We start from the raw sequence: 15,410 nt of genomic DNA, 5'->3' as shown, positions 1-15,410 counted from the left end.
CCGAATGGACTCCAGGAGGACACTTTCTTGAGCTGCCTAGGGATAACTAGCCAGTCCAAACTATTTCCTTTTATATGGTTGGCTGTGTCAGTTTTAGGCCAATGGAGTATATCCTTATTCCTATTATCATGGTAATTGCCCATTGTTGTTTTAGCCTAGAAAGCCCAGTTTATGTGCACACATACGCTGTGTACAGACCTCATGGAATATGCATAACATATAGATTGTTGCATTTGTTATTAGGGTATTACAGCATGTTCATTAGCCTCCAACAGGCTAACTTGTTGCCACTGATGACATGGGAAGTAGTTAAGAAGCTCCTGGCAGCACCTAATTTGTTTTTTCCTCAGCAGGTGTCCCAGGAAATTGGATACCATGCATGGAGGGAGAGGCAGCAACTCCTCTCTTTAACTCAAAACTTCTGACTTATTACTGCTGTCCTAGAAGTGTCATTCTGTACCTAGGGGTGGGGTGGAGAGGCTATAGGAAAAAAAAAAAGTGTATATAAAAATGCACAAAAAATTAATTCCACAAAATATAGTGCTTCAAGCAACTAAGAGGGTGCAATTTCCTGAATGAGGTGTCTCGGGGCTAATGGTGTGAGATTCCCATTCATTTGCCAGCTAACTGAGCCTGTGGCCGGTGCGCTGTGGTTGCACATTCGTTCCTCAGCCGCCCACCCCAGCCAGGCTCACGCCCTAGCGCGCAAGCAGCAGGAAAAGCCGCTTGCCTTGCCGCGAGTGCTCCAGTAAGAGTTATCCTACAGAAAGGAGTAGGCATAAGTGGTCCAATTTTTCTAAACTGCATGCCAAAAGATGTCTATGTAGATCGCATATTCCTGTGCGGTAATTGAGCATGCACGTTAGACCCTTAGCACCATACTCCTGCTTTGGGAATTGAGAGTTTTTCTAAGTGCACAAAAGTTTAGTGTTAATCTTTTATTTTTCTCATAACTTGGATGTCTGACTTGTCAACGTGCATGTTACTTTCTACAAACGATTTCTTGGATTTTTCCCTGTCATGTCGCTCAAGTACATGCACCCCCGTCAATCTGAGTCCAAAACCCATTTTCCCTGTTTGAATAAATGGTTCATGTAATTCCCTCTTCACACTGTCTCCTGATTTCCGCAGCTACTCCTCCCTGGTATGAGTCTGTGACAGAGAAAATGCACAACAGACTGTGCAAGGAAACCGTTCTTTGCAGTAATGCAGTTTTTCCAGGATTCCTGATGAGCAACCAGTACAAAATACATTTTTCCCTTTGTCCTTCACTTCCCCAAGTAGCTATAGTTTTGCCTATTGTTATTTTGAGTTTTATTTAAGGATGGAATTTTTTGAAAAAAGTTGATCTTTTCCTGAAAACAAACAGATTTTCCTTAGTAATCTGTGTCTTTTATTTCACTGCACAGAAATTTTTACTACAATGGGTTAAATGCCATGAGCAATTTGATTATGGCTCAAGTACTCAATCAGATTTTCAAGTATTCCATACTATTATTTAAATTTTTTAAAGTTGAAATTAAAGTCCTTTAAAAGCAAGCTATTAATTAGAGAGTGTAGTTTCCGGTCCCAGAAAGCCCAGCCGAACTTGGTGTCTCGTTGGGGATATAGAGGGAGAAAAGGACGCAGTTGAGGGAAGCTGAAGCACGTAACATGCTATATTCATGATCACACTTGCCTTATGCTACAGTGCAGTTTTCTCTAATCTCTTTTTGGTTATTAAACAGAAAAAGACCTATCAATGCATCAAGTGCCAGATGACCTTTGAGAATGAGAGAGAGATACAAATCCATGTCGCTAACCATATGATTGGTAAGACATTCTTTAAACTAGGCCACTCATGGGCTGCTTGTTTTTTGCTACTCTTTGAAATTCACTATTCTAATAACTTGTTAATATTCATGCTATAATTTTTTTTTTTTATCTTTCAAGGAAAATGATTTTGATGTAATGATTCTTCACTTCAAAGCTTTTTAAATATGTGGTTATAAAAGTGTTACTGCTGAGCTTTTTTCCTTATCCTTTTGAGTCCTCATGTAGCATTTTCATTTATATTAAAATCAAACTTTTGACAGTATCTTCCATTTGGTAGCATAAATTTCTCTCTATCCGTGTAAAAAGTGCTTGCCAGTTGTCAACCACTTAGGAGCAATTATGTTTCAATTTTGTATGTCATGACATTGAATAGATTTAACTGCTCGCATTTTCCAAGCTAAATGTGGTGAGGATTCCTGAGGAACATTGTCAAAACAAAACGCTTAAAAAGTTATTTCAGTGTTTTTTTTCTTTTTCCAACAATTCTGGACTTCAGAAAGTTCAACTTTTCAGATGTTCAAGTGTGTTATAAAGCTGTTCTTGCTGCCTTCTACTACAGTCCTGTCGTAAGAGTCTGCAGTAAAGTGTTATTTTAATCTGATGAGTTGTATTTCTGTTGCAGCTGGATGATTGCTTTTCTGATGAACGCAAAGAAATGTTTTTCCTGTCTGTACAGATGTTATAAATATATGTGTTGGCCCAAGAGGTCAGTTTATTTTGATGCATAGACCACAGAGGAGTTGCTTAAACATGCCACTGCAGGCATATGTTGTATGAGATCCTTCAAGGACCCTACTGCGCACTTCATGTGTCTTATATGTTCACGTGCAGCATTTATCTCCCACAAGCATAATGGTTTCCCTTCAACAATTTTACATTTAGGAAACTATTCTCCCATCTATGTATGTGTGTAACTCCTATTATCTTTGAGGTGAATTATGCATAAATACCAGAGAGAGAGAAATACAGACTGACACCACCTTCTCCCCCCCCCATCGCCAAATGAAAAATATACATGTCAGTCACAATAATTTTCATCCTAGAGCCAGGCAGGAGTTTCGAGTCAATGTCAAGTAGGTTAAGATGAAGATATCTAAAAATGTTTGCTTTTGTAGCAGGTGTTAATGTAATCTTTTGTTTGCAAGCTTGAAGAGTGAGATCCTTGTTAATTGGACCATAGTGATTTCATAGTGCTCCTACCAGTTTTTTTTCTTCTTCCTCTTCTTCTTTTTTTTTTAAGAAGCCTGAAAGAAAAAAGTCCTTAGGCAAGCTTATCGCTCTTTCAACTTAAATCACGATACAGTGGATAATTGGTGATTTTTAAATATGTAGTACATGGAGTTCTGATTTAAGGTTCTGCTTGATTAGAGATGAGAATTCTTTGTCTTTTTGGAACAAAGTAATTTCTTCAATTTACGGTAATTCATGTATGAAGATTATTTATGTTTATTCTCAAATTAGTGCGGCCTGGAATAATACATGATGATACAGATGACATCACAAGTTTCAGTATTAGAGTTATTGGAAAAGAACAGTAGTAATAGTAGACAGAGGATGCTGAGAAAAGCGTAGCGCTACTCCTTGTGAAAATGGTACCTGTTATTTCCTTGGAACAGTGCGTAAGTTATCATACAAAATTGGAAGCCTATATAAGCAGAAAGGTGCGTATGGATGCACTTCCATACGCCTATGGTGTTGCAAATACCAGGACATGGTAAGAAAATATGTGCTTATTCCATTTAGGGGCCACGTCTTCATGTCTCTTCGCTGAGGTTCAGGCTGAGACCCTTCATGATGTTCAAATCATCACTTTTTTGTGGTGGAGTTTAGGAGAGAGTGAGCTATAGAAACGTCTAAAGGGGAGTCAGGCTTCCTCCCACGCTGTGGCTCTCGGTCAGCCGTACGGGACACTCGGGCCCCTCTCCTTCAGGAAACATGACTGCTTCCGAAAAGGTGCCATCACTGACTCTCCTCTTGGTATTTGCTCTTTGCTGGGGAATACTGAAGGTGAAAGGAGGGACTAGATGTAATCGTTCCTCTACCAATAAATGCTGTGCAGATTTTCAGGATTAATTTGCCTAGTGCTGAGTCAGTAGTATTAAGGAGGGTGATAGATTACCTCTCAAGGCAATCATTTACTCAAAGCCCAGGAGCCTTAGTCCCTCACACACACTACAGGAGAGATGGCCATGTGCTCCTTATCACTAAGGCTGTTTTATCGCTTATAAAATAACGAGTGGAAGAGTTTTCTGTTGCGTGGCAGTGAGAGAAAGTGCTGAACACCTCATGACTGTTTGTGCAGCCCAGGTCTGCGCCCCGGCAGTTACCTCGTTGTCGGTTTAGGGTTCGCCACGACCCGCAGGCGAGGCTCCGTCTTGGTGTTGCGAGGGGGCACCGAGACCCCAGCGTGCGTGGAGCCGTGTCTTGCAGGGGGCTGTTTTCTCCCGGATGAAGTCTGCTCACTAGCGTAGGTTTGGGCTCGCTCAGCTAACTCGTATCCATCCAAAATGAAGGTATCTTCATTGAGGCCCCACCTGGGGGAAAGAGGCACCTCCAGGGAATGGCTGATACCAAGCTAAGATAAGAGTTTGAGCAGGATAAGCGTTTCCAGGGAGAGACTGTTATCTCCCTTTTGATTTTGGAGCGAGCCAAGGCAATGAAGTGATCCTCTACACCTAGTTTTTAGGTAAACTTAATGCTTCCGTAGCTTTGACAATCCCCGACTTCTCAGCAGCGCTTTCTTCTCACACCTGGAGACACACAAAATCAATAATTGAACTTTATCCTCAACACTTGCTCAGAGCTTTATTTTGCGCCAACGGCTGTCAGCAGAGGAATCCCCGCTTTGTAGCGGTGACGCCCCTTCAGCGCCAGCGCCTGTAGCACCTCTAAAGAAGTCGGTCACTTCCGACGCTGCAGTCTTCGCAAGCGCACGTCGTTAGCGGGGGCCGCGTCTCCCGGTTCAGCCGCGCGGCTCTTCCGCCGGGAGCTAGCGCCGTGCGTGGAGGCAGGGCTGCTTTACTTTGTGCAGGGCGTTCCCAGCGCTGCTCCCACGCCCCGCTTTCAAAAATTACCCTTCGGCGCTCCGGCCCTTCGCATCCTGCGCAGGGCCGCAGCCGCAGGCTGGTCCCGCGCGGCCCCGCAGAGGCCGCGGGCAGGATGCGTCCCTGCAGGAGCTGCGTGGCAGATGGCTGGTTTGGAGGAACGGGGAGAAGCGTCCGAGCGGCGCCGTAAGCTGTGGCTGTACCCTACGGCGTGCGTCACGGAGGGCTCCGGGGTCCGGGCGGCCTTCCCTGCCCGCCGCCGTGGCGTTTCACGTCCCGGAAAGGGGACAACTTCTGCCACAATGAAGCAGAAGGAGGAGGGATAATATCCGTGCGCAATTACTCTTCTTTCAGATGCACGCAAAATAGTCTGACTGGAAAATAACCCGACACAAATTCCTTGTTGTTCTTAAGAGGCCAAACTGCAAAAATAGCTACAGTAATCACTTTTTTAAAAGCAGCAATTTAGAAAGCTGACTTTATGCTCCAAAAAACGAGTGGCTGATACCTAGCAGAGTCACTGAGATGAAACCAAAGGAGCGGCGAAGGCGCTGCGGTAGTGTTCAAAATCAGGCATGACACAATATATTGCTTGTTACGCCGTTTAAAAATGGAAGCTTTTGATTGAGGAAGTCACAGTTTCCCCAAGTTCAGATCATCACAAACTCGCTGGTTGCCGTGCCTGCGCGGGAGGAGGCCGCGGCGGGCTCCGGGGCGGCTGAGGAGGGCCGCGCGGCCTGGCGGCGGCGGCGGCGGCCGCTCGGACGAGGACGCGGGGCGTTTCGGGCGGCACGGCTGGCCTCGCGGAGGGAGCGCTTTGTTCCCCGTTCTCGCTGGGCTGGAGCTGAGCGTGGCTAACGCCGCTCGGCGTCCTTCTCCTAAGGAAACATCTGTCGTTTTACACGAGATAGATGGAGTCGATATGGGGAGAAGGGGACTTCAGGTCTTGTAAAACTCCCTTTTCCTTGTGTAGCTGACTTAACACGGTGCTTGAATTCTGATTGATGCAAAGTTTAAGGGTGCCGTTTGGTAAATACGTTCCCTTCCATTAAGCTACTGTCATGACATTGTGTCCTAAGACAAAACTGTTTAATTCTTGAGGGAAACTCTTCAGACCTAAGCGCTAGTGTTAGTTAAAGTGCATACGTGGTAGCAATGATGATGACATTGTAAAGCACTATCTTGGTAATAGCTTTCAGGCATTAAGGCAAATAGAAATGTGCCAGATTGTTTTTGAAGCATTAGATGTAAATTATCAACAGGAACATATTTCTGGACTCAACAGCTGAATGTGTGAATTAATTATGGTCACATTAAGAAGTCAAAAATATTTCTTTTAACTTTGATGTCTGTAAAGCATGTTCCAAGTAATTGCTCTTTTAAGGCAGCAACGAAGGTACAACCTTCATATATTTATGCAATGCTTGCTTAAATATCCAATTCTGTGTGGAGTTGCTTTAGTTAACAATATGCACTCGCGCTTGCTTTTGCAGTGGCTGGCTATCGTGAAAGACTAATTTTAAGGAAAAAAAGCTAAGCGTGCTTACCTTTACAGCCGAGCGGCATACGTGGTGGTAGCTCAGCGCGTGAGGGCCGTGCCGCTGCGGTGCCGGTGCCCGTGCCGGGGGTTGCCTGCGGTCCTGCCGGCACCGCTGCCTGAGCGCAGCTCTGGGCCACATTGGGTTCCTGGACAGAGGGGTTTGATGTCAGTAGGTCCTAATGCTGTTTTGTCCTACTTTAAGCCCTGAATTTGTGTTTTTGTGTTAATTACTTTTAGCCTTAAGGACGTGTGCACACATTTAAATAACATAGTAATGGGCGTAGCGTATAAAAGGCTAGAAATGTTCCATTTTAACAGCTACGTTTATTAACAGAGTAGTTGCCCTGAAAGCCAAATTACCACTGCTAACAGATGGAGGAAGCTGGCTTTATGTTAGTACAAACGCTACTGGCCCTTGATAGAATCCAGGCCTTAAGCGGTTCCTTACTCTAGAACTGGTTTGATAGCACTGCATTGTTACTGTTCGTGCCTTTCTAAGGCCTAGAAAATTCATTACCCAAAATCGAAATTTTATCCAGACGTACTGTGGAGATGTGGCCTCCTACAATTGTTATGCATGCATATTTGCTCATACAAATTACTCTGTTTCGTGAGAATGTATTTTGTTTTGCTCGTTTATCTAACAGGAAAGAAATAGCTTTTTCCTTTAATGTATTCATTCACATTTTCCTTTTGCATTTTTCATTTCATTTACAACTTGGATAATAGTAGTTCAGTTTTCACTGACATTTTTATAGCTGCTATGACAACATTCCTGTTTTGCATGATACATGCATAATCGGCTATGATCCCAGTTTTACATTGCTTTCATTCTTTCTTAACTGTGTTAAGATTCCTTACAGCCCTTCGAACTCAATTTTCATATGCAGTTGTGATTACACCTGTTTAAACATTTTCCTGGTAGTTTCATATTTATTCATAAAGGGAGCACTTGATAAAACACCTTTTCTGTAATCAGTCGGAGTTTTAAGTGTGATGTTTCTTCAAAGTTATCATTAGCAAGCACCTCCATCTACTCACAGCCTTTCAGCATCAGTTAGCCAGTGTGGCAAAAAATGCTGATTTCCAGTATACACTTTGCCCTCGGTAGTGGTGATTTTTCTAGATGTGTAACTTGTTCTTCATTGTTATTAATGCTACTGGCCTTGAAAGCCGTTGTATTTATGTATTTCTATTTAAGAAGCCGCAGAGATGCTTTCTCCTTGTTTCTCAGATATTTTGTGTGTGTGTGGGGCCATGTCTCTCTGAATATAAGCTCACAGATTTCTTAGCTTTTCTTTGCTAATCTTGAACCTGGAAAAGCAAGTAAGTTCTTGCCATATGGGGTTTCGGTTCTCCCTGCAGATGGCAACATGACTCGGCTCCTTCCCAGTGGAGAGGCTGGCACCCCTGTGTGTCCTACAGTGCAGACAAAACACCAGAATATTTGGGGGTGTGGGGGGACCCTCTGTCATTTCTAGGCGTATTCTTCAGATTTCATATAAAATGATGCTGTAAAGAAGTTTTCTTCTCCTTGTGTGAATTCTGGGACTAATCTCTGTACCAGTTCTGCCTTAAAGTCTAGGTTTTTAGGATCCCTTAATGGGAACTTATTAACAGAGGACGTTTTTCCATGGAGAAAGTAGACGTTACCCCGATTTCTTCTTTATTTGGCAAACAAATTGCTCTGTTGGGAACCATCAGGTACCGGCGTTGTCTGTGCTGAGCGACAGCAAGCTAGGTACCTTTTTGCAAATGGTAGCTGAAATACGAAAACTGAACGAGGAACACAGGAATGAATTTTTGGTGAAACTGGAAAAAACCATACCGGGTTAGTTAGGAATTAGCTTGGGCAGATTTATAAAATAGTCTTTTTGCCTCTTTGGGAAAGCCTAGACAACGTTCCAGACTGTTTCCTCTCATAGGAAAAAGGGAAAAGAAAGTACATAATGTTAGTGAACTATAATTAAATTCCTTTTCTACTAATAAAATCCTGAATTTGAGTTTTTCTGGACGTCTGGTTCCATATTCAGCACTTCTGAATACTGGACATAAAATGTTTACTCTTCTTCTTTTTCTTATGGAATAACACTCTGGTTTGGAATCAGTAAGGGTACTGGCTTACATATGCTGAACCCTAACTACACAGTTATCAGAGAACAATGGCTCGTCTAGAAGTTAAAGGTCCAGATTTGTTCCTCCTGTTACTTGGTTGACTTCAAAGAGAGACAGTTGGCCCACTGCCTTTAATTATACTTCAAACTAAATGGCATCCCTAACCTTGGGGAAAATTTAATCTAGTCTCTTAAAACAAGAGGTTACCAACTGACGTGGTCCTTAAAACAAATATATTTCTGTTACAGAATCACAGAATCACAGAATTGTTTAGGTTGGAAGGGACCTCTGGAGATCATCTAGTCCAACCTCCCTGCTCAAGCAGGGTCACCTAGAGCATATTGCCCAGGATCACATCCAGACGGGTTTTGAATATCTCCAGCGAAGGAGACTCCACCACCTCTCTGGGCAACCTGCTCCAATGCTCAGTCACCCTCACTGTGAAGAAGTTTTTTCTCAGGTTCAGATGGAACTTCCTGTGGTTCAGTTTCTGCCCGTTGCCTCTTGTCCTGTTGCTGGGCACCACGGAGAAGAGGCTGGCCTCATCCTCTTGACACTCCCCCTTCAGATACTTGATGAGATCCCCTCTCAATCTTCTCTTCTCCAGGCTGAACAGGCCCAGCTCTCGCAGCCTTTCTTCAAAGGAGAGGTGCTCCAGCCCTCTAATCATCTTGGTAGCCCTCCGCTGGACTCTCTAGGAGTGCCATGTCTCTCTTGTAGTAGTTTTGTCTCTGTTTTGTCATAGCTGGCAAGCAAGTCAAATCAAACACAGCCTTCCTTGCATGCTTCTGCCTGTTGGGGTACTGGTACCTTCTTTTTATTATTTGTAGAGGAAAACTTGTGTGCAGTCAGGTTATTTAAAAGTGAGCTCGACAAATGAAGGCCCTTTAAATTAATTTAAATACTTCTGCCTTTTTTCAGCACTTCAAGGCTTGTGGCACAGGTTAAGCCTTTGAATAAACGGTCTCTGTTATTTGCACCAGATGCGCTTGCTTGCATATCACTTTTTCTGTCACAGACTCCTTTTGGGTCAATTTATTAGTAGCTTTTGACAGCTTTGGGCCTCTGTACAAATCAGAAGTTTTTCAGTTGAATGTTCTCCTTTTTAGTAGTAAGAGAGATTACACAGATCTTCACTTCTAGTTTTGACTTGGCAGATTCAGGGTGTGCCTTTCTTTAAGTTAGCTTCTCTAATTAAAAAACAACCCCTCAAACTCACCATTCTTGTGACAGCTGTAACCCATGCTGCGAGCTTGAGGCAGGAGGGTCCAGCTCACCCCTGTCAGACTTCCCCGCAGACCTTACAGAAGCAGCAGCGCCGTTGGTCTGCCATCGTCAGGCTGTAATGCGTTGAGATACTTCTCTTTCTTTGATTGTCGGTTGTAATACTGACCTTTTCCTTGCAAGAAATAATGATTTTATAAATCAAAAAATGTTTTTCCCTCCTAAACAGAAAAAAGGAAGAAAGAAACCGGGTATATGAATAGCACGGTCTCCATGAAGACTGAGCTCCACAGCAGCTCAGAAAACCTCACTGGGTACGATGTTTTCCGTAGTCTTCCTCTTTACCAGTGCGCTCTCTCCTGCCTCTCCTCTGCTTTGTGCTTTGTCCTGCTGGCACTAACCCACAGGCAGATGGGAGGAACAAGGTGCTGACCCCATGGCAAGGAGCTGATCCTTCTACCTCCTGCTTCCTGGAGGAGTTGGCCAAAGCCAGCTCAGCCAGGCGTTGCCTTCTTCTGCACCTTTCGAATTGGTGGGGAGGAGGACTAGGAAAAATGTCAGTCTGGGTAGGAAGTGCACAAAACACTACTAGTGTGTATAAATCACTGTGTGAGTGAATCGTGGCGCGCTTGGCATTTCACCCTGCCTTCAGACGCTCTCCATCCGTTGTGCTCTGATGAACAGTCACCGGCCTTAGGGAATGAGCAAGTCCTACAAATGTCATCTGCATAACTGTGAAACGTTTCAATTTTATGAGGAGAATATATCTTATTCGGTATTTGCCGGCAGGATTTTTACTGTGGTTCAACCTAGGCAGATCCACTGGAGTTAGGTTTTCCTCCAGGTGGAGTTTGGGTATATTAAAGGGTCAGCGTCAACCAGCAGCAGTGGTGTGTTGTTATGTGTTGTACCATTCAGCTATCACATACTACTGAGGAATGGACAAATACTTCTTAAATCCTGAACTGTTGAATTATATCCAGGAATAAGTATTGGCAAGAAAAGTTAAATGATGAAACGTCATGCAATGAACAGTAGCTGAATCAAGCTAGGCCAGATACAGGTAGCTAAAGTTGAAAGTAAGAAGGAACTCCAGTTACATTTGCTATTTTCTTAACTTTCTAGTTAAGAATTTACCTGAAAAAATAAAATAGGACAGAGGAACATTTTATCTTCTGATCCAGCATTTATGCTAGAAACGTAGGATTTGAAAGAACAAAAAAAGGTAAAGCTAAACAAAAATACCCTTCACTTTTAAAATCTTTTGAAATATTTAAGAGCTGTCCCTCTGCTTACAAACACCAGAGGAGTGAATATCCTTTTGCAGACTAATTCCAATGTGCTAGAAACCAAAATTAAGAATGTGTGTGTTGTACCTGAACAGTGAACTTTCAAGGAATGGGGAATTTAAATTATGAGATGTTAGTTTCTAGATTAGTTTAGTTTATACTTGCATTTGAAAATCTGGTGGGAGAATCTTGTGTTTTTTTTTTTTCAATCTAAGCCTTTTTAAGCCTCTATCTCCTTTGAGTTAGTTCAACAAAGAAAATTTAAAAAATCATACAATGAAAAAGCAATTTATAATGTTTTCTTCTATTAGTTTTGTAATAACAATAATCCAGAAATAATGGCCTGAACTTTAAGTCAATCAACTTTTAAAAATTTTTGTCTTTTAGGAAGAATTGCATTTTGTAAAACCCATTAGTTATACATAAACCCAGTACTGCAAAAATACTTCCATATTAGAGCAGTATTAAAAGAAAAGATTAATTTTTCTCATGTTTCCGTTGACGCTTATTAGGATGTATTTTGTAAATGTGGTAAGTGTTAACAGCCAGTTCAGGGCATCTGATGCACAGGTGTGGGCGAAAGGCGCGTCTGGAGCCACCCTGCTCTTTGATTCTGGCTGATTTCCATGCGTAAGGACTGAGCAGTAAGTGCCAGAGGCACTCTCTGGAGTTGATGCAGGGAAAACTCACTAGGTATTTTCTTAACGACCTATTTTGAAACTGAAATGTGCAGTTGCTTGTAAATGCCTCACTGCTAAACTGCTTGAGATGGTGAAGGGCTGCAGCTCTGGAGGTCAGTGCTGACATCTTCTGTAAACTGCTGACTACCGAGTGATTTGTGTTTTGGGCGCTGGTGGTCCTTGCAATCTAAACATCGGTGTGCAGTCTTAAAGAAAATGTATGTTTGTGATGCGGTCTAGGAAGCCAGGTTTCAGGCACTACAGAGGTGTGGGGCAGTTGCTTCTGGAACTATGTCGTAATACTCTCTAGTTACTAGCGCCTAAAAACACTGGGGTTTGATTTGCCTTTCGGTGGAAATACTACTAGACCATGAATGTAGAAGGTGTAATTATATCTATCTTGCATTTTTATTCCTGTTTAAGCATAACGTGCTAGGAAGGAGAACCCTTGACGTCTAAAATATGTGTATTAAATGGCCTGGTCAAAGAGTTTCCCCATTGTCCTCGGGCTTAAACTGGGGAAGTGGCTGCCATTTGCAGGCTAGCACTACAGTAAAAGCACATCATTGTACACATTGTCTTTGGACAGCTGTATAAAAATGGCAACACACTGTGAAATCCATTAACAGCAAAACATGTTAAATTCAGCAAAATGCATCTCATGTGGAACACTGAATAAGAAATTATAGTCTGAGTTTTACTAGTTGGTTATCAGAGTCTGTCTTGAATGAATAAAATCGTACTTCTGTATGCCTGCCCGTAACGACAGCGAATGCTGCGCGTTAGGTTCGACGCTGGTGCACACCTGTAAATCTTTGCCCCGCAGAACCGTTCAGCGAGGTTTTGTCACAAATCTGATCTAAATATCCACGAGCAGCCTAAGGCGGCAGCTTTCACTCGCATGAATAGCTCTTATTTGCATGTCTGGGCCCACTTGCATTACTTGAGTGATTCGGAAACATTTCTATGAGTAAGTTTTGCGAGATGCAGGAGTAAGAGCTCAAAGCGAGAGCGGGCTGATTCCTCGCCCCTTGTTCCCGGCCCATAGCAAGCACGGCTTGCTGCTCGCAGCCACGAGCAGCTCCTTTGACTTCCATGGGGTTTCCGTGGGCGAACCTTGCTATGCGCGTCGTGAGACTTTTCAGGGTTAAATGCAGTCTGAAAAGGAAAAGCAAGGAGCATTTAAAAATTCAGAAAAAGTCTCGCTAAGTATTTTGCATTTTTCCGTTGTTGGTGCCGTTTAACTGTGAGATGTTGCTCATCTCACAGTATGGAGATAGGATGCCATTAAGCATTCTGACGGAGAAGGGAAAAAATGAGTTTACTCTTGCTCAGTAGAAAATGAAACAGCCATGTTAACTTTAGCTCTAATCATGAGATTAAAAGTCTAAAGGGAAATAATACCATTTTCAGGCCTCAAAGCCAGCACCGGTGACCTTTGGAGAGTTTTAACTCGAGCAGCCTAATGATTTCACGTGTAGGAGAAGCAAAAGCAGCTTTCCCCTTGCCAAGTAAAGGCACGAGCGGAGGGATAAAGGTGAGCACGAGCCACGGTGCGTTTAGGCAGGCTGAACAGCGTTTAGTCGCCTGCAGCAGGGGAAGGGAGGCCGAGGGCCGCGCTGGCGTGGCCGCGCTGGCGTTTCTCGGGCGAGTTCCCGTTTGCTACCGCGGCGGTAGCTGGCTCCGGCTCTCCGGCCGAGCGCGGGGCCCGGCTCCCTCCGCAGCCCAGGCAGAAGCGATCCCGCGATCCTTCCTCCGCAGCCATCGGCAGATAAAAGCCAGGACGTTGGGGACCGTAAAGAGGGAGCCAAATTATATTTATAATATTAAAGTGAGTGCATTTGTGGTTTTGCCATTCTCCAGGGTTTTTCGTAAGTAGAAAAACATGAATTAGCATTTTCCATTTCCATATATTGACTGGAAAAATAGCCTGCTCTCAATTAAGACCTATAGCTTTTGGGATGTATGCAACAATTTTATAAAATATTTACAGCCAAATTTGCATTTTACATGGTATTACAGTTTTTCTTGTGTTTAGTAGAAAGGACTTAGGCCTAAGAGAGGAAATTCATTCCGGCTACCAAAAGGGAAATAAATCTAAAATTAGATTGTTAGTATTCACAAGCAGAAACGTCCAGCGCTGACTGTTACCTCCAGTAATTATCTAAGGTCACTTTCCCCGAGAGCTGTTTGTTATCCCGCCTTTAAGGACCGAGTTCCTCATGCAGATCTATCGCTATCCCTTTAAAACAGGCTTTGGACGAGATCGTAGCTTTGTGCTAGACAGATAAGTAGAACATTTTTTTTTTCCAAATGTAAATGTGCGCTGTAAAGAACATAGCTATTTCCTGGATAATTTGCAGTTGTATATTTTATGTTAATTTCACCGAAAATATTGCACCCCTGCCAGGTTTAGTAGAGGCTCACTGTGATATGAATAATTTCTAGCGAATCATTTTTTTTTCTTCATTTAAGATTTGGCACCTTTTTAAGATTTTAATAATAGCAACAAGGAGGAAGATTTAGAACAAGTGAAACATTAGAGCCAAAGAAATTCACATTGAGAGCTAATGTGAAATAGCAAGAATAATTACATGGAAAACAGTTTCCACAGATGTTTTTCCTTGTAATGTAATAACTATTTACTAAACTGTTTATTTTAGGCCCTCGGTTTACAATAAAATATTTATACATGCTCTGCTGTAATAAAAAAAATATTGACAAAATACTATAGAGATTTTTAAAAGACGATTAGTATTTCTCTAATCGCCTAGGAGGTGGGCGCAGCAGGGGCAGCGCGAGCCGGTGGGCGCTGCCCCCGGGCCGGGGCTCTCGCTGCGCCCCTTGTCCCCGCCGGGGCTGCGCTGAACTCGCCGCTCGGAGGAAACCTGGGGCTGACGTGCTGGAGAAGGTGAAAGCTACCGCGAGGGGTTGTGGAAGAGTGCTTTCCCCCTTCCTTTCGGCAAGAAAAAGCTGAGTCCGTTCAGCTAAACGTTATCTAGTAAGGTTACGCCTTGGATAAGCAAAACGTGGCTGCGCTAGGAGCGCGTCTGAAGTCCAAGACGCCAAAACCCTGAACGTTGTTCTTGGAAAAGCGGATGGGACCATGAGTTCGCTGGAGTGCTGAACAGGGCATGTTTTGACCAATTGCTTTACGCTGACGAGCGACATTTATAACGCAGTTAATTCAGAAAGTTAATCACATGCCCTTACAGGGGGTACGCGTTGCTGCGCAGTGAATAGCCAGGTCTCTATGGGTCCAGCAGTATCGTAGGATATAATGTTAAAAAGCCTACAGCGTCTACTTTCCACATACAATCTCAAAACGTATACTCTTCTATTTGTTAATATATAGAAGAAGCTGTTTCCAGGTGTCTGTGGCCTTACTTTGTAAAATCTGCAGGCACCGGGTAAGGAGCTTGGGCTCCTCCGCCGGCCGCTTCCCTAAGGAAGGGTTTCTTTCCTTCCGAAGTGATTGCACATCTTCTACGGGGTGCCTGTTACTTAACACAAAACTGCTGGCACACAGCGACTTTGAAAAAAGGCAAGATATCTGTGTAATTCTGTGAACTTAGGCCACACCATCTGTTGGCGTCTGATCCGCACCGACGCGTTAGAGGAACCCGGAGTCTGAACGCCGGGTAAAGACTGCGTGGCTGGATCTGAATACCTAACGTCGGGGAAGGAGGAAGGCTCCAGTAGC

At 43.4% G+C, this 15,410-nt stretch overlaps 1 protein-coding gene across 5 annotated transcripts in view; it reads left to right on the top strand.

The window, feature by feature from the left end:
- Positions 1 to 15,410, top strand: part of ZNF423 (zinc finger protein 423) — a 221,110-nt gene that overhangs the window by 131,486 nt on the left and 74,214 nt on the right. For all 5 annotated transcript variants that reach the window (XM_068955862.1, XM_068955863.1, XM_068955866.1 and 2 more), the window contains one exon: positions 1,728 to 1,812. In XM_068955862.1, coding sequence (XP_068811963.1) covers positions 1,728 to 1,812 — 85 coding nt within the window. The remainder of the gene's footprint in view (positions 1 to 1,727; positions 1,813 to 15,410) is intronic.

Source organism: Struthio camelus, chromosome 10, assembly GCF_040807025.1.
Source record: "Struthio camelus isolate bStrCam1 chromosome 10, bStrCam1.hap1, whole genome shotgun sequence".
NCBI lineage: Eukaryota > Metazoa > Chordata > Aves > Struthioniformes > Struthionidae > Struthio > Struthio camelus.
Note: the sequence above shows the minus strand (reverse complement) of the source record. Positions and strands in the feature narration are given on the sequence as shown.